This window comes from Rhinolophus sinicus, chromosome 14, assembly GCF_057876585.1.
Source record: "Rhinolophus sinicus isolate RSI-liver-muscle chromosome 14, RSI-T2T, whole genome shotgun sequence".
NCBI lineage: Eukaryota > Metazoa > Chordata > Mammalia > Chiroptera > Rhinolophidae > Rhinolophus > Rhinolophus sinicus.
The window spans coordinates 30,382,341-30,404,468 of NC_142514.1; the positions used below are offsets into that span (position 1 = coordinate 30,382,341).

The 22,128-nt window shown below is 49.2% G+C and overlaps 2 protein-coding genes across 4 annotated transcripts in view; both read left to right on the forward strand.

Moving 5' to 3' along the window:
• The window catches only part of CFAP57 (cilia and flagella associated protein 57), a 59,332-nt gene extending 52,989 nt beyond the window's left edge, over positions 1-6,343 (forward strand). Inside the window, exon 23 of the mRNA XM_074334551.2 lies at positions 5,973-6,343. Within this exon, the coding sequence (XP_074190652.1) occupies positions 5,973-6,154 (182 nt within the window). The 3' untranslated portion in view covers positions 6,155-6,343. The remainder of the gene's footprint in view (positions 1-5,972) is intronic.
• Positions 6,344-11,730: 5,387 nt separating this feature from the next.
• On the forward strand, positions 11,731-15,933 carry TMEM125 (transmembrane protein 125). 3 transcript variants are annotated; one of them, XM_019751103.3, is made up of 4 exons: positions 11,731-11,875; positions 12,584-12,790; positions 14,102-14,260; positions 14,510-15,933. In XM_019751103.3, exon 4 carries the CDS (start codon positions 14,654-14,656, stop codon positions 15,302-15,304), a length of 651 nt encoding a protein of 216 aa, XP_019606662.2. In that variant the 5' UTR covers positions 11,731-11,875; positions 12,584-12,790; positions 14,102-14,260; positions 14,510-14,653; the 3' UTR covers positions 15,305-15,933. The 3 variants fall into 3 exon arrangements, with proteins under 3 accessions (XP_019606662.2, XP_019606661.2, XP_074190658.1); XM_019751102.3 differs by lacking the exon at positions 11,731-11,875 and adding an exon at positions 11,882-12,008; XM_074334557.2 differs by lacking the exon at positions 11,731-11,875 and having other exon boundaries at positions 12,104-12,790.
• The last annotated feature ends 6,195 nt before the right edge of the window (positions 15,934-22,128 follow it).

Below are 22,128 nucleotides of genomic sequence, written 5' to 3' on the forward strand. Positions count from 1 at the left end.
TTACAAAATACAAAGACAACACACAAAAATCAGCTGCATTTTTAATGCACTAACAAGGACAATGCAAAAAGGAAATTAAGAAAACAATTCCAGGGGAGTTCCGGTCAAGATGGCGAAATAAGTAAATGCTGTGCTTACCTTCTGTCATGACCACATCAAAATTACAACTAAACTACAAAACAACCGAAAATCACCTAAAATCTTGCTGAATCGCCAAAGCCCCACAACGAAGGACATGCAGCAAAAGCCACCTCGAGGCTGCTAGGAGGGGCAGAGGCATTAAATGTACTGGTCCCGCACCTGCATGTGGCCATTAAAAATGAGGAGGGATATCTCGGCTGTGGAGGTTGCCCCCACCCCCAAGAGCTAGAGGTCCCAGCCCCACCCCAGCCCAGGGTTCCAGTGCCAGGGAGAGAAGTCCCCATAATTTCTGCTTGTAAAAACCAGCGGAGATTGTGACTGAGTAAGACAGAGAGCAGCTGGAGTCCCAGCGCTTCTATTAAAAGGACCGTGCAAGGACTTACTCTGAGCTCCAGCACTGGGGCAGCAGGGACATATGGTGGGGAACTGAGTTGTCTGGCTTGAGACAGGGGCTGGAGGGGCAGCTTCCTCCTGGACGGAAGAACTGGCGGAGGCCATCGTTTCTTTGTTGGGCTCTCTGTCTTCCCAGCATGCAGACACAGGTGGCTGCCATATCTGAGCCTCTGCTGTGTGTTGGCCACGCCCTGGTGATTCGAGGCCCCGCCCCACCCAACTTTTGGACACACCCAAGCCACTTCCACTGGTTTTTTTGTACAAACCACCTTTCTTAGCTCATGCTACAGACTTTCATAGGGTCTCTCAAAGTTTCACAGAACCCAGACAAGCAGCAAACACCCAATAAGAATAGCAAAATGAAAAAAAAATTCAAAAAATTGAGAAGAGTTTAAGGGGCCTCTGGGACAACATCAAATGTACCAACATTCACATTATGGGGGTACCAGAAGAAGAGAGAGAGCAAGGAATTGAAAATCTATTTGAAGAAATAATGACAGAAAACTTCCCTAACCTGGCAAAGGAAATAGATATACAAGCCCAGTCAGCACAGAGTCCCAAACAAGATGAACCCAAAGATGCCCACACCAAGACACATAATTAAAATTCCAAAGGTTAAAGACAGACAGAATCTTAAAAGCAGCAAGAGAAAAGCAGTTAGTTACAAGGGAGCCCCCATGGGATTGTCAGCTGACTTCTCAACAGAAACTTTGCAGGCCAGAAGGGATTGGCAGGAAATATTCAAAGCGATGCAAGGACCTACACCAAGATTACTCTACCCAGCAAAGCATTTAGAATCGAAGGACAGATAAAGAGCTTCCCATACAAGAAAAAGCTAAAGGAGCTCATCACCAACAAACCAGTATTACAAGGAATCTTAGCGGGACTTCTTTAAGATGAAAAATGAAAATAGGGTTGGCTGGGTGGCTCAGGTGGTTGGAGCGCCGTGCTCCTAACACCAAGGTCGCCAGTTCGATTCCCACATGGGCCAGTGAGCTGCGCCTTCTATAGCTAAGATTGTGAACAACAGCTCTCCTTGGAGCTGGGTTGCCGTGAGCAGCCGGAGGTTGGTGTGAGCTGTCGTGGAATGCTGTGTGCTGCTGTGGGCTGCCATGCGCGGCTGGTAGCCATCATGAGTGGCTGGCAGCCAGCGAGAGCTGCCGTGAGCTGCTGTGAGCGTCCGACCAACAACTGGCAACCGACTGCCTCAACTGGGGGAACGCAAGGCTCATAATACCAGCATTGGCCAGGGAGCTGTGTCCTATGCAACTAGACTGAGAAACAACAGCTTGAACCAGAGTGGGGGGGAGGCAGAAGAAGGGGGGAAATAAATAAAAATTAAAAATATGAATAATAAAATGGCAATAACTACTTATCATCAATTACTTTCAATGGAAATGGATTAAATGCTCCAGTCAAAAGATAGGGGGCTGAATGGATGAGAAAACAAGACCCTTATACATGATGCCTACAAGAGACACACTTCAGATCAAAAGACACGCACAGACTGAAAGTAAAAGGATGGAAAAAGATATTTCATGAAAATGGAAACAAACAAAAATCTGGGGTAGCAATACTTGTACCAGACGAAATAGACTTTTGAAAAAAGACTATAACAAAAGACAAAGAAGGACCTAGTAATTCCACTTCTGAGTATTTATCCGAACAAATCCAACATGTTACTTCAAGGGGACATGCTTATCCATATGTTTATCGCAGCTTTATTTACATAAGCCAAGTTACGAAGTCAACCTGGATGTCCCTGAATGGATGAATAACTAGGATGTACACCTGAAACTAATATAATATTGTATATTAGCTATATTTTAATAAAATATTTTTAAAAATGAACACAAAGTGGGTCATGGACTTAAATGTGGAAGGAAATATAAAAAATGAAACTAATTTGTTCGTACCACTGGAAAAAATAAAACAATTTCATTTACAATAGCATCAAAAAGAATGAAATACTTAGGAATAAACTTAACCAAGGAGGCAAAAGACATTTACACTGAAAAGTATAAAACAATGCTGAACGAAATTAAAGAAGACACCAATAAATGGAAAAACATTTCATGTTCATGAATTGGAAGACTTAATATTGTTAAGATGTCAGTACTCCCTAAAGCAATCTACCAGTTCAGTGTAATACCTTTCAAAAGCTCAAAGATGTTTTTCAGCAGAAATAGAAAATCCATCCTGAAATTCATATCAAATCTCAAGTTACCTCAAATAGCCAAAACAATCTTGAAAAGGAACAAAGTTGGACATCTCACACTCACACTGATTTCAAAACTTACTGCAAAGCTACAGTAATCAAAATAGTGTGATACTGGCATAAAAACAGACATATACCACGTTTCCCTGAAAATAAGACCTAGCCGGACAATCAGCTCAAAATTGTCTTTTGGAGCAAAAATTAATATAAGACCGAGTCTATAATATTATAATATAATATAATATAATATAATATAATATAATATAATATAATATAATATAATATAATATAATATAATATATAGTACTGGGTCTTATATTAATTTTTGCTCCAAAAGACGCATTAGAGCTGATTGTCCGGCTAGCTCTTATTTTCAGGGAAACACGGTATTAGATTGGTGCAAAAGTAATTGTGGTTTTTGCATTTATTTTTAACCCTTTAAACAGCAATTACTTTTGTACCAACATGATAGATCAATGGAATAGAATAGAGAGCCTAAAAATAAACCCTCACATATATGGTCATATGATTTTCGACATAGATGCCAAGACTGTTCAATGGGGAAAAGACAATCTTTTCAACAAATGGTGCTGGGAAAATAAGATCTCAATAATGCAAAAGAATAAAGTTGGACCCTTACCTTATATCATATACAAATATTAACTCGAAATGGACCAAAGACCTAAATGTAAGAGCTGCAATTATAAAACTTGTAGAAGAAAATATAGGGGGAAAGCTTATGACATGGGATTTCGCAATGATTTCTTAGATATAACATCAAAAGCACAGGCAACAAAAAGAAAAAATATCAAAATTTAAAACTTTTGTGCATCAAAGAACACTATCAACAAGAGTGAAAAGACAACCCACAAAATCGAAGAAAAATATTTACAAACCGTATATCTGATAAAGGATTGATATCTAGAATATATAAATAACTTCTACAACTCAACCAAAAAAAAGAGATTAAAAAATGGACAAAGGACTTGAATAAACCTTTCTCCAAAGAAGATATACAAATGACCAACAAGCACATGAAAAGATGCTCAACGTTACTAACCATTAGGGAAATGCAAATCAAAACCACAACGAGATATCACCTCATACCCATTAATAAGCATGGCTATCAAAATAAACTAAACAAAAACAAAACCAAAAAATTAAAAAATTAAAAAATGGCAAGTGTTGGCAAGGATCTGGAGAAATTGGAAACCTAATGTACTATTGGTGGGAATGTAAAATGGCATAGCCACTATGAAAAACTCTATGGCAATTCCTAAAAATATTAAAAATAGAATTACCATATAAATCAGAAATTCTACTTCTGTGTGTATACCCAAAAGAATTGAAATTAGGGTCCCAGAGAGATTAGTTGTACACCCATGTTCAGAGCAGCATTATTCACAGTAGCCAAAGGTGTAAGCACCCAAATGTCCATCAACAGATGAATGGATAAACAAAATGTGGTGTATACATACAGTAGAATATTATTCAGCCTTAAAAAGGAAATTTTGACGTATGATACAACACAGTTGAACCTTGAGGACATCATGCTAAGTGAAATAAGCCGGTAACAGAAAGACAAGTACTGTATGATTCCACTTACCTGAGGTACCTAGAGTAGTGAAATACATAGAGACAGAAAGTAGAATGTTGGTTGTCAGGGGCTGAGGAAGAGGAAAAGGGGCAGTTGTTGTTTAATGAATAGAGTTTCAGTTTTCCAAAATAAGAAGAGTTCTGGAGATTGGTTGCACAACAATGTGAATGTACTATAACACCGCTAAACTGTACAATTAAGATGGCTAAGATAGTAAATTTTATGTTGTACATATTTTACCACAATTGAGTCAGGGAGAGGAGGTAGGGATTGAAGTTGGGAAGTGCTGCTGTGGAGAATGAGTGAGTTTGCTGACTACTGTGTTTCCCCGAAAATAAGACTTAGCTGGACCATCAGCTCTAATGCGTCTTTTGGAGCAAAAATGAATATAAGACCTGCAATTATATTACGTTATGTTATGTTATGTTATGTTATGTTATGTTATGTTATGTTATGTTATGTTATGTTATGTTATATTATATCCGGTCTTATGTAAGACCGGGTCTTATATTAATTTTTGCTCCAAAAGATGCATTATTGCTGATGGTCTAGCTAGGTATTATTTTCAGGGAAATACAGTATAGACATAAACACCACCTGGAATTGGAAACCAAGAATTTCAATCTCACATGTTACCTTTTCAGTAGCCTGCATCAGGTCAGATATAAAAGTGGAATCCCCAGATGGTTGGATAATCTCAGGTTTGGGCTGTGCAGGGCATGTGGGGGCAGACGGATGGGGCATCTAGAACTCCGAGGGTGCTGCAAGAAAATGGTGCGAGAAACTCATTGTTTCTAACTGGGTCTAACCAGACCGAAAAGGGAGTGAATCTAAAAGGAATCCATTTGGTAGGTTAAAAATGGAGTTGTTTGGGAAGAGGTCTAAATTCTGTCAGAGAACAAGTGTCTTGAGCACAAGGCAGTTAGGTTGTGATGGGAGAATGGAGTACAAGAGTGAAAGATTTCAAAGATGCAGTGTCCTGATTGGGATGAGGGAGGGGAAGCCACAGGAGTGGGTGTCGACATGGCGTGGAGCCCGAGGACACTGATGCTGAGAGCCCAGCTTTGTGAGGCAAGGTGATGGGATGAGCCCTGGACCCTCGGGGACACTAGCATTGCTCAGGATGGCAGCCGCTCAGGATGACTGAGAGTCACAAGGAATGTCCTCAAGGAATGTGAATGAGTGGCCACACCAGGAGGGGTAGGGGGCAGTCTGTACAGGAGCAAGGGTTTTACCTTAGGAGAAAGACTGGCAGTTTGGAAGCCAACCTAGGTCAACAGAACAGTGCCACCTGCTTGAGGTGTGGGGAATGGGAGAATGAGCAGCCTGCACTGGAGGGGGGCCCTCAAGGCAGGCAGACTGGGGGGCTCAGGAGAGGGCATGGGCTGAGGTCATGCTCAGACTTTGTCACTCTGAAGCGTGTCTCTTCATTTCTCCATCTCTGCTAGAGAGTGCAATGGCTTATCTCTGTTTCCCTAGCATCTGGGATTGTCGACTCCATAGTAGGTGGTCAATAAAAATTTGGGGGGGCAGGGAGGGAAAAAGGGAGGATAACCTGGTTTCAAAAAAGCATTGCAGCAGCCCAGTGACAGGCCCACATTAGTCCTGCTCTGTCCCTTACAGCACCCAGGAAGGACAGTCTCAGCATCGCTCCCACCAGAAGACTAAATGAGCAAGAAGAAACTGGGAGAATCATTGAAATGCAACGCCTAGAAATCCAGCGTCTCAGAGACCAGATCCAAGAACAAGAGCAGGTCCCAGGGTTCCACCCCATTGCCGGCATTAATCTTCCATCTCTCGAGTAAAAAGTGGACTCTGAGATGCAGACCAAGTGAGCCCCTCTGGTGAGCTGTCTCCAGCCACACTAGAAGAAGCACTGTGCATCTGTCCCAAGGCCGACGCTGGGCTGCAGTTCCCGCGGCACTGACCGCACCAGCCTTTCTCCAGGCCTGGGGAATTTGGCACGTGATCAGAATAAAAATGTTTGCCCACAATTGTGTCCAACTCTCTGCTTAGCCAGGGAGCTGAGGAAGGGGGGGGGGGAGGGAAAGAGGGGACGCTGAAGGCTGGAGGGGCTCCAGCTCACGCAAAGCCACCGCTGCCTATCCCTGCAGAAATCACACCCAACTTGGAGCTGGCTTCCTACTGCACGCTTTCCTCTCTGGGCCTCAAGGATGGGCTGCCTGCTCCCACTTTAAGTATCACTGCCTGCACTTCTGACCTGACTTTCTTCTCTGCCAGCCAAATCAGGGCCAGACAAAGCCTCCTACATTTTCTTCTCCTTTATGAAACCTCACGAGGTGTTCTGAGGATTTTTAAATCTGTGTGAAGATGAGCGTAAAATAATTGAACATGGCAAAGTTACTGGAGTTCCCCCAAGTCTCCCTCATCTGTTGACCCTGTTGTTAAAACGATATAAGCAGAGCTCTGCCCTTATTTCTCTTAGCTCTACACTTGTCGTCTTTGTTCCATGGGGCCCTGCCCCCTCCTCCATTTCTAGGGGACACCTGTTCCTCTGGGCCCCATACTGGGTGACCCAGCTACACATACCAGAAAAGATAGTTTATTGCACTAAAAAGCAAAGCAATATACTCAGATGTTCCTGTATTCTCCCACCTGCAGATGCCAAGCACCCTTCTTCTAATAGCCAAATAACAAATATTTAAGCCCCTAGTCCCTGCTGGTCCCTGCTGGCTGTCGGAAAGCTGGCATCTCCAAGGCATCTCCCCAACTCCCCCAGTCTGCTATACCCCAACTCTGACCACTGCTCTTGGGTTAGTTTCCCCAATGAGAGGTGAGACATAGCTGTCACAGTTGGCAAGGCTCTCCTGAGGGCTGGGCTTAGCAGAAGGAAGGCACAGGGCCAAGGCCACAAAGGAAAGTATACATGGGCCTGTCCCTCCTTAGCTATTCCCCACCCCCACCCCCAGCCCACACCCTGTCACAGTGGCCAGCTTATCCCCTCCAGACCAGTGTGTACCCCAGCACGTCCTCTGTCCACTGAGAGACCAGGCCCAGGGAGCAGGAAAACATGCAGGCCCCCGCTGAGAGATTCATTCCCTAAGACAACAGCCCACTAGACTATCACGCTGAGTAGGTGGGCTCTGCCGGCACTCAGACTTCTCCATTCCAAACTAGCATCTTGGCTTTACCTTTGCAGAAGAAACTGACTCTGGATGAGGTTGAGGTCCGAATGGGGAGGTCAGCAGGGCCAGATGGTGCAGGGTCTTGGAGGCACAGGACAGAGGCCGTGCTGAGCCACTGAGACCCACTCCCTACCACTTCCCAAGCTCTGGACACACTGAGCTTCTTTCAGTTCCTGTAGAAGGCCAAGTTCTTGCCCGCCTCCAGGCCTTTCCACCTACTGGTTTGTGTGCCTAAAATGCTCTTGCCCCAACACCTCACTCAGTGAACTTCTACTTATCCTTCAGATCGTAGCTGAAGTGTCACTTCCTCAGAAACACAGTCCCTGATCCCTCCCCCACCCCATCGAAATTACGCTCGCCATATTGTTTTCTTTCATAACCCTCACTGTGACACATCCGGTCAGTGGTCTGATGCTGCCTCTCCTGCAAGGCTCTCAGTTCCATGGAGGCAAGGCCTGTGTCTGTTTTTAAAGTTCACTGAGGTATCTGGGTGGAGGATTGACTGAGGGGACCCAATAGTGGAGGCAGCGGGACCAGAGAGGAGGACCCTGGCTGACCACACGTGAGAAGACAACTGCTAGAACCAACATGGTGGCCATGGAGATGCAGAGGGGTGAATTCTTCTGACTTTAGGACTGGAAGAAGTTAGCCACACAAAGGGGAAGGAAGGACCTGGGAAGAAGAAACATGCCAAGGAAATAAGGGCTCTTTGTCTCAGGGCCAGAGGGAAATTAATTCACTGTGGCTAGGATGTAGCAACACTCAGTTGACAGACTTTTCAACTTAAAGATACCTTAGAATCAAGATATCACATTTCCCCTACAAGATGGGTCTTAGGTTACAGTTGAGGGAACCCAAGCCAAGGAGGAGTGAAGTCGCTGGCACGGGGTCACACTGGCGGGGCCAGGATTACAGGCCAGCTGCCCAGTGGCCTCCACATCCCACGCTCTGAGGCCTGCACCAGAGAGACACCCAAACAGAACACTGGTCCAAGTGGTGACAGTTTTAGGAGTGTGACGCCTGGAAAGTCTAAACCGGAAATAAAAGCAGTTGACACCTCCCAGCTAAGCTCACCTAAGCCAGCGGTTGGCTGCGGTCCAGCTGATAAGGGTGGGGAGGAGAAAGGCCAGACCAAAGAGAGCCCCACCCCAGCAGGGCCTGGCACCACAGCCAGCAGGCCAACAGGGCTTGCTCAGCTGCACAAGGGTGGTCACAGCTTCTTGGTAGCAAATCTGGGACCAGAGGTACAATCTTGTTCACCTGTCCATGTTCTGTGTTCCATGTCCCTACGTCATCCTGTTGGGTGGCACTGATTGGGTGGCCGCTGCATCTGAGACCTCCCTCTGCTTTGCCTATCTGATCCCATGGGGAGGTTCTCACCTCACTGGTGCCACCTCCTCCTTCACAGAAGTTTGGGGTCCTGCTTGTGCTTTGAGTGTGTCTGAGAGGCTGTCAGACTCCCCTGAGCTGAGCTGGGCTGGGGAGCAGATTTATAAGGAAGTAACTCTGCTGTGTACCAGCCAACAGAGAGGGCGAGCGGTCCTGATTACCTGTGATGACCAGTCATGCATAAGAATTTGATACAAATTTATAGCTGATCTAGTATGTGTCACCTGGTGGGATTTGGCGGGGACAGCGAGTGTAGACCAGTACTTACTAAGCACCTACTGTGTGCACTAATGTAGTAAATGTATTAAATTGGGACTGTGAGATTCTGCTGTTGCACCTGTGCTTTCTGCCTGTTTTTCCCCAGACTGCCCTTCAGGGTGTCTCCAGCACCTGGCACAATAGCTGGTCCAGAGAAGGAAAACAGCAAATGTTTGCTGGATGAGGTAATTACATTATTTAATCCCCCCCACAACCATTTAGACTGAATACTATTGTCCCCACTTTACAAATGAAGGGACTGAGACACATAGAGTTTAAGCCGTTTACCTAAAGTTACACAGCTAGAGATGTGACTCCCAAACCAGTGTTCTTTCTACCATTCATTCATTCATTCATTCATTCAACAAGCTTTCATCAAGCACCCATTATGTACCAGTCCTAGTCTAGGAGCTAGGGATACACCGTGACACAAATCCCTCCCTTCATGAAGCTTACATTTTAGGGGGATAGACAGACAGTATTCCAGACAGATAAGAAAAATACATAGCGCTTTAAACAGTGATAATTGCTAAGGAGAAACATAAGAGAATAAAAGAAATAAGGGCAGGGGGATGGGAAGTATTGGAGAAGGTGGTAATTTTAAACAGGATGGCCAGGAAGGTCTCACTGAGAAGGTGACGTTTGAGCACGTTCCTGAAGGAAGGTGAGGAAGTCATGTGAGAGAAAAGCATTCCAGGCAGAGGGAACAGCAGTGCAAAGGCTCTGAGCAAGAGCAAACGAAGGAGGGATGAAGGTGGCCTTAGAGGTCCCGGGAGGACTTTGGCTGTTTCTCTGGGTAAGATGGGCCACTGGAGGAACTCAAGCAGAGCAGTGACATGACCTGACCTACCTTATAACGGGATCAGTCCAGCTAGTGGGTTGAGAATAGTCTGAGTTGGGAATGTGGCCGAAGCAGGGAGACTAGGCCCCAGGGCTTCTTGTTCTCGGTCAACACACCCAGTCTATGGCTGCCTCATGGGTCAGTTAGAATCCACACCTTGTGCTCTGTGCCCGCTGCTACCTTCTCCTCCTGGTCTTTATTATGGCCCATCTGAGCTGCCCAACAGCCCCTGCTTTGGGAACAGAACTTGACAGCCTGGTGAGAACCCTGCCTGTCCACTTTAACTCCAAGTTATTTAATAAGACCCAGAACGAGAACAAAGGCTCACTCAATCAATGTTTAAACCGTGGAAACTTTTAGGCTTTATCCCCCCCACACAAAAAGTTCCTTTCAAACCCCCCAGGGAAAAGGGAAGGAAAATCTCATGAGTTCCCCTGCTCCAGCTCTATCTGGGACAGCTGGACCATGGGTCTGCCTGAGACTGGCCCCTCCTTGGGACCTGGAGGATAAATGTCAGATATGTGCAAGAGAAATACACAGCCAGCAAGCCTTGCCAGGTCGCCTGTTCCCCTGCTCGTCCCAAGGAAGGGGACACCTTTACAGTGCTTTGCACAGTGGCAAACCCACAGCCTACCCTAACTTTTCCTTGAGGGAAAGAACTACCTGGAGCTGCGCTGTCCAGTAAGGGAGCCGCCAGCCTCACGTGGCTATTGACCATTTGAAATGTGGCTAGTCTGAACTGAGATGCACTGCAGGTATAAGCTACATAGCGAATTTTCAAGACTGCATACAAAATGAAAGACTGAAATCGCTCATTAATAATTGGTATATTAAAATGAAAATTATTGGGGGTTAGATAAAAATGTATTGATGTCACCTGTTTCTTTTCACTTTTTTATTGTAGCTACTAGAAGACTTTAAATTACATAGGTGGCTCAGTTATATTTCTACTGGACAGCACTGCTCTAGAGTTATGACTGGTCCCCCAGTTAACTCCACAGTACAAAGCAAAGAGAAGCAAAGACAGGTCAAGCATAATTACTTTGTGAGCTGCTAGAAAGATAACTTTTATTTTGCTTTCCTTGTTTTTTTTCAGACACATCAGAAGGAGAGAGAGCAAAAAGCCTTAGAAGGGGCTCAATCCAAGAGATGGGTGACAGCCTCCAACAACCTCCAACCAGCAACCCTTAGCTCATCCAGAGTACATGTGGGGCCTGGTGCCAGGTTTACCTGTTAGAAGCAGAGCCCTGACCATATCCCAGTTATTCTCTGGGACCCTCCACAGGCACCTCAAATGAGACCCAATGCCTCCCATGGCATTCAACGCCCTATGCAACCTGAGCCAAACTTGTGTTTCCAGCTTCATCTCCCTGCTCAAAACCCACACACTCGTCAGTTCACACATTCATTCTTTCAACATATTTATTGATTACTGCTCATGTGCCAAGCACAGTGCTAGCTGCTGAGGGCATGATGGTACAGGTACTAAACCTGTACCCCCTGGGAAGTAAATAAGAACAATTACAGCACATGTAGTATGAGAGAAGTTGTGGGGGAAGCACAGGGGCCATGCGTGCACCAGAGAGGCACCTAACCCAGCCTGGAGGTCAGTGAGGGTGGCCTGGAGGAAGTAACATCTCAGTTGAAGAATTCAAATTGGCCAGACTGAGGCTGAGGGTGGTAAATATCCCAGGCAGAGCAAACTCTGAGTTCAACAACCAACCGGAAGGGCAGAGCAGAGAGCAGAGCATGCAGAACTGAAGTACACACATTCTGCCTGGAGGGCAGGGGCCAGTGGCAATTCGCTGGCCTGGTTTGGACCGCAGGAGCTTGTGAGTCCTGTGAAGGAGTGTGGCATTTATCCGGAAGTGTTTATTCTGCAAGTGTTTTACGTAAGGGAGCTCCAGTTTCCCACACGAAGAGCCTTTGCCTCTCCTCCCTGTGCACTCAAATCCTGCTGCTCCCTGCAGGAGCCAGCTGTGTGGGGCAGGCCTGCCAGTCAGGCACTGGAGGCTGTAAAGGAGAGTGAGCAAGAGGCTTGTGGGGGCTCCAGCTCAGGGGAAAGCGCCAAGGGATGAGGGGACTGGGGCTGGGTTTGGGGGTCAGCTGGTGTTGGATTTGGGGGCTGAGGCTGGGCTTGAGCTTGGATTTGGGATATGAGGGCTGGATTCAGGGACAGGAGGTAAGGTTGGCCCTGAGGGTGAGGGTAAGGTCTAGGACCTAACTCCAGAATTTGGAGCTGGGGTTAGTGTGAGGAATTTGACCTGAGGTTTCAAGCCAGATTTGGGTTTGGAACTTGGAGCTGAGATTGGAATTGGATTCAGAAATGAGGCTGGGGGTTGAGATTGGTATCCAAGACTCAGAGTTGGGGCTGAGACGGGGTAGGGGCTGGGATTGGAGCTAGGAGTTCTAGTTGGTGTTTGAAACTACAGCTGGGTGGACGTTAGATTTGGGTCTGGAGCTAAGCTGAGATGGTGTTGGAGCTGAGGAGATGGGTTAGAGGCCAGGTGGTGGGGCAGACAGACACGTCTCCTGCTGCCCAGGTCTGAGAATTGTGTTTGAGCCCTAACAGCAGCTGACAGAAGCCCCTCCCTTCCCAGGAATGCCTTGGACTGCACAAGGAGCAGTGCCACGTCAGCCAATCGGCTCAAGCCCTGCCTAGGAAACACCTGTTGATCCCCTTCCCCCACTCCCTGCTCCAAGGCTCACCTGGGTGCAGGTTAGGCAGGTGAAGCACCTCCCCGGAAACGAAGCTGGAGCGCCCCACCTGCCCGGCTCAGATCGGATCCAGCATTTCCAGGCTTCTTGTGAGTGCCCCGTAGCCCCCATCCTCACCGCCCCCACGTTCGTTCTCCCACTGGCTCGTCCCCGGAGAACCTCCACCTCACCCCCAACCTGGCCCCGCTGTCCCAGAACACCTGTGCAAGCACTTTCAGCCCGGTGAAGTCATCGCCCTGGGGAATGTGGGACTGACTTCAGGGCCCCTCCTACAGCCCCTCCCTTGGGGGCATCTGCATGGGCCCCTCCCACCTGGTTGCGGGCAGCCCCTGCTGAGGGGTTGTGGAGGACAGGTACCTCATCAGCGGTGTCACCTATGTACAGCCACGTAGTCACATTCCTGGAATGATCCAGGACCTGCTTCCTATGTATAAAACAGGAGTCCTATCCTGAATTGGAGGGGAGAACATTGTGTTCTTTTATTCAAAAAGCGTGCTTTGGGCATCTATCTGTTCAGGCCCCAAAATTCCCATTGGAATTCTGAAACGGAGATATCAAATGACTCGCCCCCGCCCCCAAGAGAAAGGTTATTGTCTTCAATTTTCAAATAAGGAGCCTAGGGCTCTGAGAGGTGAACTTATGGGGACTTTCCTGACCCTCCCCAAAACCCCTCTTCTGACTAACCCACACCCAGTATTATTCACACCGATGGGCCTGCTATAAAGGGCTCCTTGCAGGCAAGGATCTGGGCCGCTTCATTTTACGCAGTGTGAGTCCTGCTGACAGGCTCGGAAGGACATGTTAAATGAGTAAACACTGTGAGCTCCCTCACCCAGGTCCCCATGGGTGGTAAGGCCTGTGGCTGGGGTTCAAATCCAGAGCCCTCCTTTCCCTTTGCACCACTTTTGAAAAATCTTGGAGGAAGATTGCGTGGGGGGTGGTGAGAGGGAGAAGAGTTAGGGGACGGAAGATCTGTGAGGAGGTGGGGGCGGGAGGTGAAGAGTTGGAATCAGTGGGTATGAGGGCAGGGAACAGGATGGAGAAATGTTTAGAGGTGTCCTCCCCAGGACGTGCATAAATGAGGAACATGAGGAAGAGCAGGTTTGGGTAAGGTGACGGGCTGGGGTTGGACCTGTTGCATCAGAGATGACTAAGGGACATCATGGTGACAATCGTCTTATGGGTCTGGAGCTTGGGAGGGAGATCTGGGTTTGAGAGAGAGAGAGGTATTTGGGAACCAGCAGCTGCGGCTGTGAGATTTGATGGGATGGTAGGGGAGGGAGGGTGTTAGGGGTCAGACTCTAACCCACAGAGAAGGAGCCACAGCCCTAAGAGAGAAGATTCAGGGTCAGGCTGCTGGTTCCAGAAGGGTTAAGTCATAGCCCCCTCCCTGCCCATAGCCCTCCCCCCTAGGAGCCAGCAGTGACAGCTGAAGCATGTGAGTTGGATCGTGAATGAGGCTTTATCTCTGGCTCTTCGTCATCATCATCCACTGTCCACCGTGGCACCAGCTCCATCAGCCAGCTGGGATGGGACAGGCAACTGAGGGAGCCAGAAAGGTCAGGGGCTGGGCAAGGGGGGTTTCCTGGAGGGGTGGGGGTGCTTTATGTTGGCAAACTCTACTGGGATCATTGGAGAGGCATTCCCAAGGGGCGTTGCTGGGGAGGGGGCTTTCATGAGTGCGGGGGAGCGGGAGGATATTCCAGGGGACATGGGAGGATTCCAAGGGATCATCCCCACAGCCCTCAGGAGAGACCATGGTGGGGCAGGTGGGCAGGGCAGGTAACAACGGTGATTCTCCCCTGCAGATGGTGGTGACCTTACCCTGGATTGTGAGAGGAATAGGACTCTGGGCCTCTAGCTGCCAAGCAGGGGGTGGGGGCTGCAGGCCATGACCTGCACCCTCTAACTCCTGGTGCTGCCCTCTGTCCTGACTCGTGCCCGACCCAGCCATGTCTGAAGGACAGGCTCGAGCCCCGCCTGGCCAGGGGCTGCCTCCGGATGCGCTTGCAGAACAGGTGGAGTTGTGGTGGTCCCAGCAGCCTCGGCGCTCGGCACTCTGCTTTGCCGTGGCCGTGGGCCTCGTGGCAGGCTGTGGGGCAGGTGGTGTGGCACTGCTCGCCTCCACCAGCAGCCGCTCGGGAGAGTGGCGGCTGGCAGTGGGCACCGCGCTATGCCTGCTGGCCCTGCTGGTTCTGATTAAGCAGCTGATGAGCTCAGCCGTGCAGGACATGAACTGTGTACGCCAGCCCCACCACGTGGCCCTGCTGCGCAGCGGCGGCGGTGCCGACGCCCTGGTGGTGCTGCTCAGTGGCCTGGTGCTGCTGGTCACCGGCCTGACGCTGGCTGGCTTGGCCGCCGCCCCTGCGCCTGCCCGGCCACTGGCTGTCATGCTGTCCGTGGGCATCGCCTTGGCTGCCTCCGGCTCACTCTTGCTGCTGGCCTTGCTGCTGTATCAGGTTGGCGTGAGTGGACACTGCCCCCTTATCCGCGCAGCCGCGCCCTCCACCCACAGTGACACTGGCAGCATCTTCAGCATTTCAGGCCGGTTGTCTGCTGGCCGGCGTCATGAAACCACATCCAGTATCGCCAGCCTCATCTGAGCCAGCCAGAGCCCTTCCCACGGCCTGTCTCAGCCTCCACAGAACTGTGCTGGGGCTGAGTGTGTGTGTGTGAGTGTGTGCACGTGCAAAGGGGACAGTGAGTGTGTATGTGTCCCCAGGACTGTCCAGCCCTTCTGTGGGATTGTGTGCTGAGAGCCTAGGGTACCCACACAGCCACACCATGGGGAGGTGAGTGTTGTGTCCATGGAAATGTCAGAATCTGCCTGTCTATAGCTGGAGTCTCTTGGCAGAGAGGTGTCTGAGATCCCTGGAGAGGCGTGGCCCCTATTCTCAGCACCCCTCAAAGCCAACCTGTCCTCTAATGTCTGTCAAGGATTTCCCCAGGAGTGGCTGCGGTCCAGCTCAGAAACTGCATCGGCAAGGCTTCATTGAGAAGACTCACTGGTGGCGCAGTGGAGAGAACACAGGCTCCAGAATATACAGGCCTGGATTGGACTCCTCTCTCTACCGCTTACCAGCTGGGGAACTTGGGCAAGTGACTTAACCTCTTTGAGCCTCAGTTCCTTGAGAGTCATGGTCATGGACATTGATTGTGAGGAGTAAATGACATCATGTATAGAAGGACTGGTCACATGAAAGATGAGCATTAAACTTGGCTGCTGCTGTTATTGTTATTGTCTTTATATCCCCATCTCACCTAGAGACCCTTCCCCTCCTCACACCTACCCTTTCCAAAGTGAACGCTGTGCCTGTCTAAGGCTGACAAAAGGTGCCGTGAAGGTGTCCTCAGTCAGGCCTGTGGTTTCTCCTCTTAAGTATTGTGAATCTTGTGGGGCGGGGGGAGGGATGGCACTCAGCTTCTGGAAGGTGGTGAGTTTCTGGTCCCAGGGAAGGAAGCTGGGAGGTTGAGTCCTTGGCATTTGCTCATGTGCTGGTTCAAGATGAAGGCTTAAGTATTGGAGTTTATCATCTAATTTCTCTGGAGGCTGCAACTCCCTACCCCACCTCTGAAACCAGAACATCCTGGCTGTGTAGTCACAGCACTGGCTGGCCTGCCTCTGGGTTCCTGGGTATGGGAAGGGAGTTTGAAACCCTCTTGGGTGGTAAGAGTCATTTCCTCTTTGGGGTCCGCCCTGGAAGGGCTCTTCCCTTCTTTGGTGCAGGAACACTTCCTGGGTGGCAAGAATAAAGTTCCACTGGAAGAGCACCCGAGCGTTGGTTACCATTTCATCACTCCCTGCTTCACAGATTCCGTGAAGCCCCTCGGAGGATAGAGAGGCAGGGAAGCACCCAGACCCGTCTCCTATGAGGTGTTAAACGTAGAGCTACAGAGGTTCCACCAAGAGAACAATTGCTTTCAGCTGCCAAGATCAAGGCAGTCTAGAGAAAACACTGACCTGACGGCTGAGAGGAAGGGTATTGCCCACCCAGGGAGGGAGCCACATGAGCAGAAAGAATAGAGCGTGTCCAGGAGTACCAGGTATTCCAAGGGGCACCTCAGACTCCACATATTCCAAACAGAACCCCTTTCATCTCTATCTTGAACTAGCCCCTCCATCTCACCTTTCACCCAACATCCAGGTTAGAAGCCTCAGCCTGGTCCCAGACGGCGCCCTCACTCTCTCCTCACCCAGCGTCCGACACACACATCAACGCCTGAGGACTTCCTCTATAGACATTCGTGAGGTAATCGTACCTCTACACTCACTAGCAACCTCTCTGCTGTTCTCCCTCCTTCGCTCTTTTCTCCTCTTCCATCCACCTCCCCCACCCCCAGCACATACACTTGAGCCCCAGTGACAGTCCTCAAATGAAAAATGCAAACTTACCTTAAGATCCTTCCATGGCCTGCCACCTCTTGCAGGCTAACGGGCAGACTTTCTAACATGATTTGGCCTCGCTCTCCCCTCAAAGCACCCAGTGAGCCAGACACACTGAACTAGTGTCATGACTTCACTTTATCCTCACTTCTCCCAGCCTCCATGTGTTCTCTCCTTGCCTTCATATCCTTTAAGACTCCGTTCTCTAGGGAGCCACCTTCTCTGGGAGTCTTCCCTGGCCCTCTTCCCCCTAAACTACCAAGTCGCCCCCTTTTCTAGCCCCAAACTCTCAATTGTAGATACCAGCCTACAAATTATTTCTCTGTGTGTCTCTTTAATCAGGTGGTGAGCTCCTCCTAGCAGGGTTTGGGTCTTCTCACCTATATGTCCTTAGTTCCTAACATGGGCCCGACACACAGTAGGTGATTTTTGGGATGGATGTAGGTCTCTGGCTTGGTTGGATGGCAATATGTGTGCTAGGATCTAGGAGCGGCCCACCTCTAATTGGGAAGGGTAAGGAAGTTAGACCACTGTCCACTGTTGGCCCTGAATCTCCTGAGTCCCCACACTGTCTGCCCAGAAATTGCCACTCTTCCTGGGTTCCCAAGAGGGAGCTATCATTATCACCAACTCCTGGGCCATTAGGGGACCGTAGAACACTTCTCCATCTTGTAATATGCTGAGAAATCCTGTTTCTTTTCAGCTGAGACGGGGTTAGAGTCTTCCACAATATTTATTTTAAGAAACTAAAGGAAAACAGAAACACAGAGGCCTAGGAAATGGGGAGGGAAAGGGTTACATGGCACAAACGTCTGGGTGAGCAGCTACTGCAGGCAAGGCGCATGCCAGGCTCTCCTGGGAAGGAAGCCAGATGAAGCATAGAGTTCACGCCCCCAGAGGGCCTATTCCAAAGAGCAGTGGAAAGTTGGCATCTACACACCCAACTGAAACATGTGTTGGAAAGGTAAGAGCTGGGCCAAGGCACGGGCAGAACCAAAATGTTACTGCTTCCTCAATCACTAAATCCCACCCACAACCTCCCACCTCCGGCTTATTTGCTTAAAACATATCACTAAACCCCATTTTGGTCCACATTGCAGCCAGCTGTCAACCGGCCCCTCTGCTACCGTGTTTCCCCCAAAATAAGACCGGGTCTTATATTAAGTTTTGCTCCAAAAGACGCATTAGGGCTTATGTTCAGGGGGTGTCATCCTGAAAAATGGTACTAGGGCTTATTTTCTGGTTAGGTCTTATTTTCGGGGAAACACGTATCTCTCTCTAAAGCTACTCCCTCCTCTCTTACTTCCTCTTCCTGTTTTCATCTCCCTTCTGATTAAGATTCTGTGACCCATCATGTCACCCACTCTTTGACAGAGTACTCAACTCCTTAGCCACCTGCCCCCTTGGTCCCACTCTTCCAGCAACCCCCCCCCCTCCATGGACGAATCCACCCATCTGCCTTCACTGCACCTGCTGTCTCAAAGTGAGCAACTAGCAGAGAAATCCGCACAGCCAGGCAGCCAGGCTCACCATGAATTCCTCATCTCAAATCTCAGCTGGGACCACAACACAGCTCATCAGTTACACTGTTACCCTGGTCAGCTCCTGCTCCCACAGTGACCCTCAAGTTCCCTCCACTTCCTTCACACCCCAGCATCACCCCCAACACCACTCTCTGCAGGTGGCCTGGCCCCCCATGTTGTGAGAAAATGAGAGTCATGTAGAGGGGAGCCTTCACCTTGCTCCTCCTTACTCCTGTCTGTGCAATGGCCTTGGCAGGCTAGCTGAGGAATTTGGACTTTGTCCTTAGGACACTGAGACACACAGGAAGAGTTTAATCAGGGGAGTACTCTGGTCAGAATAGGTTTTAGGACTCGCTGGTTGCAGTGTGGGCCAGGATTCGGCTTCGGAGAAAAAGAAGAAATGGCCAAACAGCCCCAGAAGAAGCGATTTCTCAGCTGGCCCTGAGGGATGAGAAGCATCTGGCCAAGGTAGAGAGGTTGAGAAGTGTCCCAGAAAGAAGAAATTGCGAAAGGGTCCAGGGACAAGAGAACTTAGCTCCTTTGAGGAACCACGAAGGGTTTGCGTGGCAGAAGCTGGAGCATTCTCTGGAAAGAGGCAAGGGGGTATAGCTAGGGAGGGGCCCTGGGCCTGTCCTGGGCTTCAGCAGCTCCCTAGCCAGTGACACAGTTTCTCAAGGCCAAGAGAAATCCAGCAGAGTTGCAAGGAGAGGAGTGGCCTGGTCAGAATTGTGTTTTAGAACAATCATTCTGCCTGCAGCACAGAGAATTCATTGGAAGGGGCCAAAATGGAGGCAGAGAAATCTGTTGGTTGATTAATGCCATAGTCTAGATACAAGATGCTAGGGCTTAGACAAAGGGATGGCTGTTGGGGCAAAGTGAAATTGAACAGATTTGATGGATGCTCAGAAGTTGGGACCAACAGGTTTTTGTGACTGACTGGAGGAACTTTTTAAGATGGGAGAAATGTGATGGGTTAATGTTGATAGAAAGAGGTTTAAGATACAAGGTAGAGCAGAGACCAGTCTTAAAGTCCCTGAGTGGGAGTCAGGCAGGGTAGATCCAGGGCACGAGGTGGAGGGATTGGCCTTATAATGCCATTTGGTTGGGAGAGAAGGAAGAATAGGCACAGGTTATGTTTGTGAGTTTTGTAGGAGAAAATTGAAGGAGGGCCTGACCAACAACTATTCTCTCTGTGAGGCAGAGGTCATTTTAAAGAGCTTCTATGGAGAATGGGAGAGGGATATGACCAAGAAAACAGCAAGATTGGGCCGGCCCGGTGGCTCAGGCGGTTAGAGCTCCATGCTCCTAACTCTGAAGGCTGCTGGTTTGATTCCCACATGGGCCAGTGGGATCTTAACCACAAGGTTGCCAGTTCGACTCCCGCAAGGGATGGTGGGCTGTGTCCCCTGCAACTAGAAATGGCAACTGGACCTGGAGCTGAGCTGCGCCCTCCACAACTAAGACTGAAAGGACAACAACTTGAAGCTGAACGGCACCCTCCACAACTAAGATTGAAGGGACAACAACTTGACTTGGAAAAAAGTCCTGGAAGTACATACTGTTCCACAATAAAGTCCTGTTCCCCTTCCCCAATAAAATCTTTAAAAAAAAAAGAAAAAAGAAAAAAGAAAACAGCAAGATTGCTGGAAGCTTTGAGAGCCCACAGGAGGCTGGAGAAACACCAGGCATTAACAGAAACACCAGACTGGGAGGTGGTGGGGTTTTCTTAACAGCATCAGGTCCTAGGTTGGAGATACCTGGCGTGTGCAATGGTGAGACAATGGGACAGCTAAGTTGAGGATATTGGCAAGAAAGACATTGATATAATAGAGTCTGAAATCTAAACTAGTATTGGGTGGGGGAAGAGAAAAGACAAGAAGGGGCTAGAGGAGACAGAGTAGAGGGGTGTGGAGCCATAGGCTCCCATCAGGTAGCAGGTGAGGTGGAGAGAGAGAGACAGACCTGCCACATGTGCTTCCTGGGCTCAACAGCCAAACTCTAGGTTCTCAGCCATATCACCTGGATGCCTGGATACTGGAAGAACGTGTTCAAGAAACTTCCAAATCTGTTCCAATCCAGGTGCAGCTCACATCAAATCCAGGCACATCCCACATGAGACCTCAGGCCTTCTGGGGACACTCAGGTCCCCTTAGAGGCACTTCCTTTGGGCAGCAGGAGACCGACACATGTCCCCTCACGCGCAGCTCTCTGCACAGGACAGGGGCTGCCTTCCTGACTATTCCTCAGGACCAGTGAGACTCCCCTGGGCTCATGGAAGACAACTCCAGGGACCAAGAAAGCCCCCAGGGAAGGGACATAGCACTGCTATCCTCACAGCCTGCTCTCCCAAACCTGGAGCTTGCACCTGGAGACTTCTCAGCCCATTCACTCCGGGAAGGGGGAGCCTGCCCAAGTCTGGTGGCTGCAAGTACAGCAACCAGGAGGTTGCTTCTCTGGATCTATTTAATCATTACTTCCCAGTGAGATGAGCACGTTATTGCTGAGTGAAGAAGCAAGTTACAGTTACCTTGTATTTGAGCCTCAACTTCTCAGTCTATAAAATGGGGGTGGCTGCCCAGCAGGGCTATTATAAGAAGTGCTAGAACAACAGTGCTGTGACTGTCACTGTTCTTGCTGTTGTTATATTCTACAGCATCAGAGATTCTAATTCAAGTCCTTTGCTATCTTGACCAGATCTTCTGAGCTGAGTCCTGGGAAACAGGGACACTCAAATCCCCAGCCCAGAGTGAATGAGCAAGGAGGAGCCTTGGCAAGTTCCTCTCTTAGGATTAAGACAGGCTGCCTGTCGTGCGGAGCCATTGCCCTGGGATATCATAGGCGTATGGCTAACACTCGCAGAGGCTGGTCTGTTCCACTTTACTTATATAATTCATTTAATCCTTCTAACAACCATGTGAGGCAAGTACTATTATGATCCACATTTTACTGAGAAATTGGAGCACTGAGGGTAAGTAACTTGCCCGAGTCACCCAGCATGGAAGTGGCAGAGTTGGGATTTGAATCTATGTAGTCTCTGCCCTTGACTCACCTTGGTACTCTGCTGGGGCTTCTTAAACTTCACGTCCGCAGCTTGTGTGACCCTTGTCTTTGGCCTCCACACAAGGACAAGGAATGTCCTTGCTTTGGGGGCAGCAGGACAAGGCAGCCAGGAGATGGGTAGTTCTCACAGTCAGGTGAGCTTGGGGGTCCCGGGACAGAGTAGGTAGTGGCAGTTGCTAGAGGATGCAGGACAGGGTAAAAGGCCAGGTTCTGAGGCCAGAGGAGGGCAGACCAGCGCCAGGTCTGGCTGAGTCCCAGGCCTCCCAGCAGTTCAGCATCCCTGGGCCCTTGGACCTGTAGACCCAGGTCATGCACCCTCTTTGTGCCTGGGGCCAGGCATGTGGAGCACAGTGGGAAAAATTCCTCAAAGGGATCCAGCTAGGCCTCTCAGGACAGAGTCCAAGGTTCTCAGAACCCCAGAGTATGCGCTAGCTTCTGAGAGGAAGCCTTCCCTGCCCAC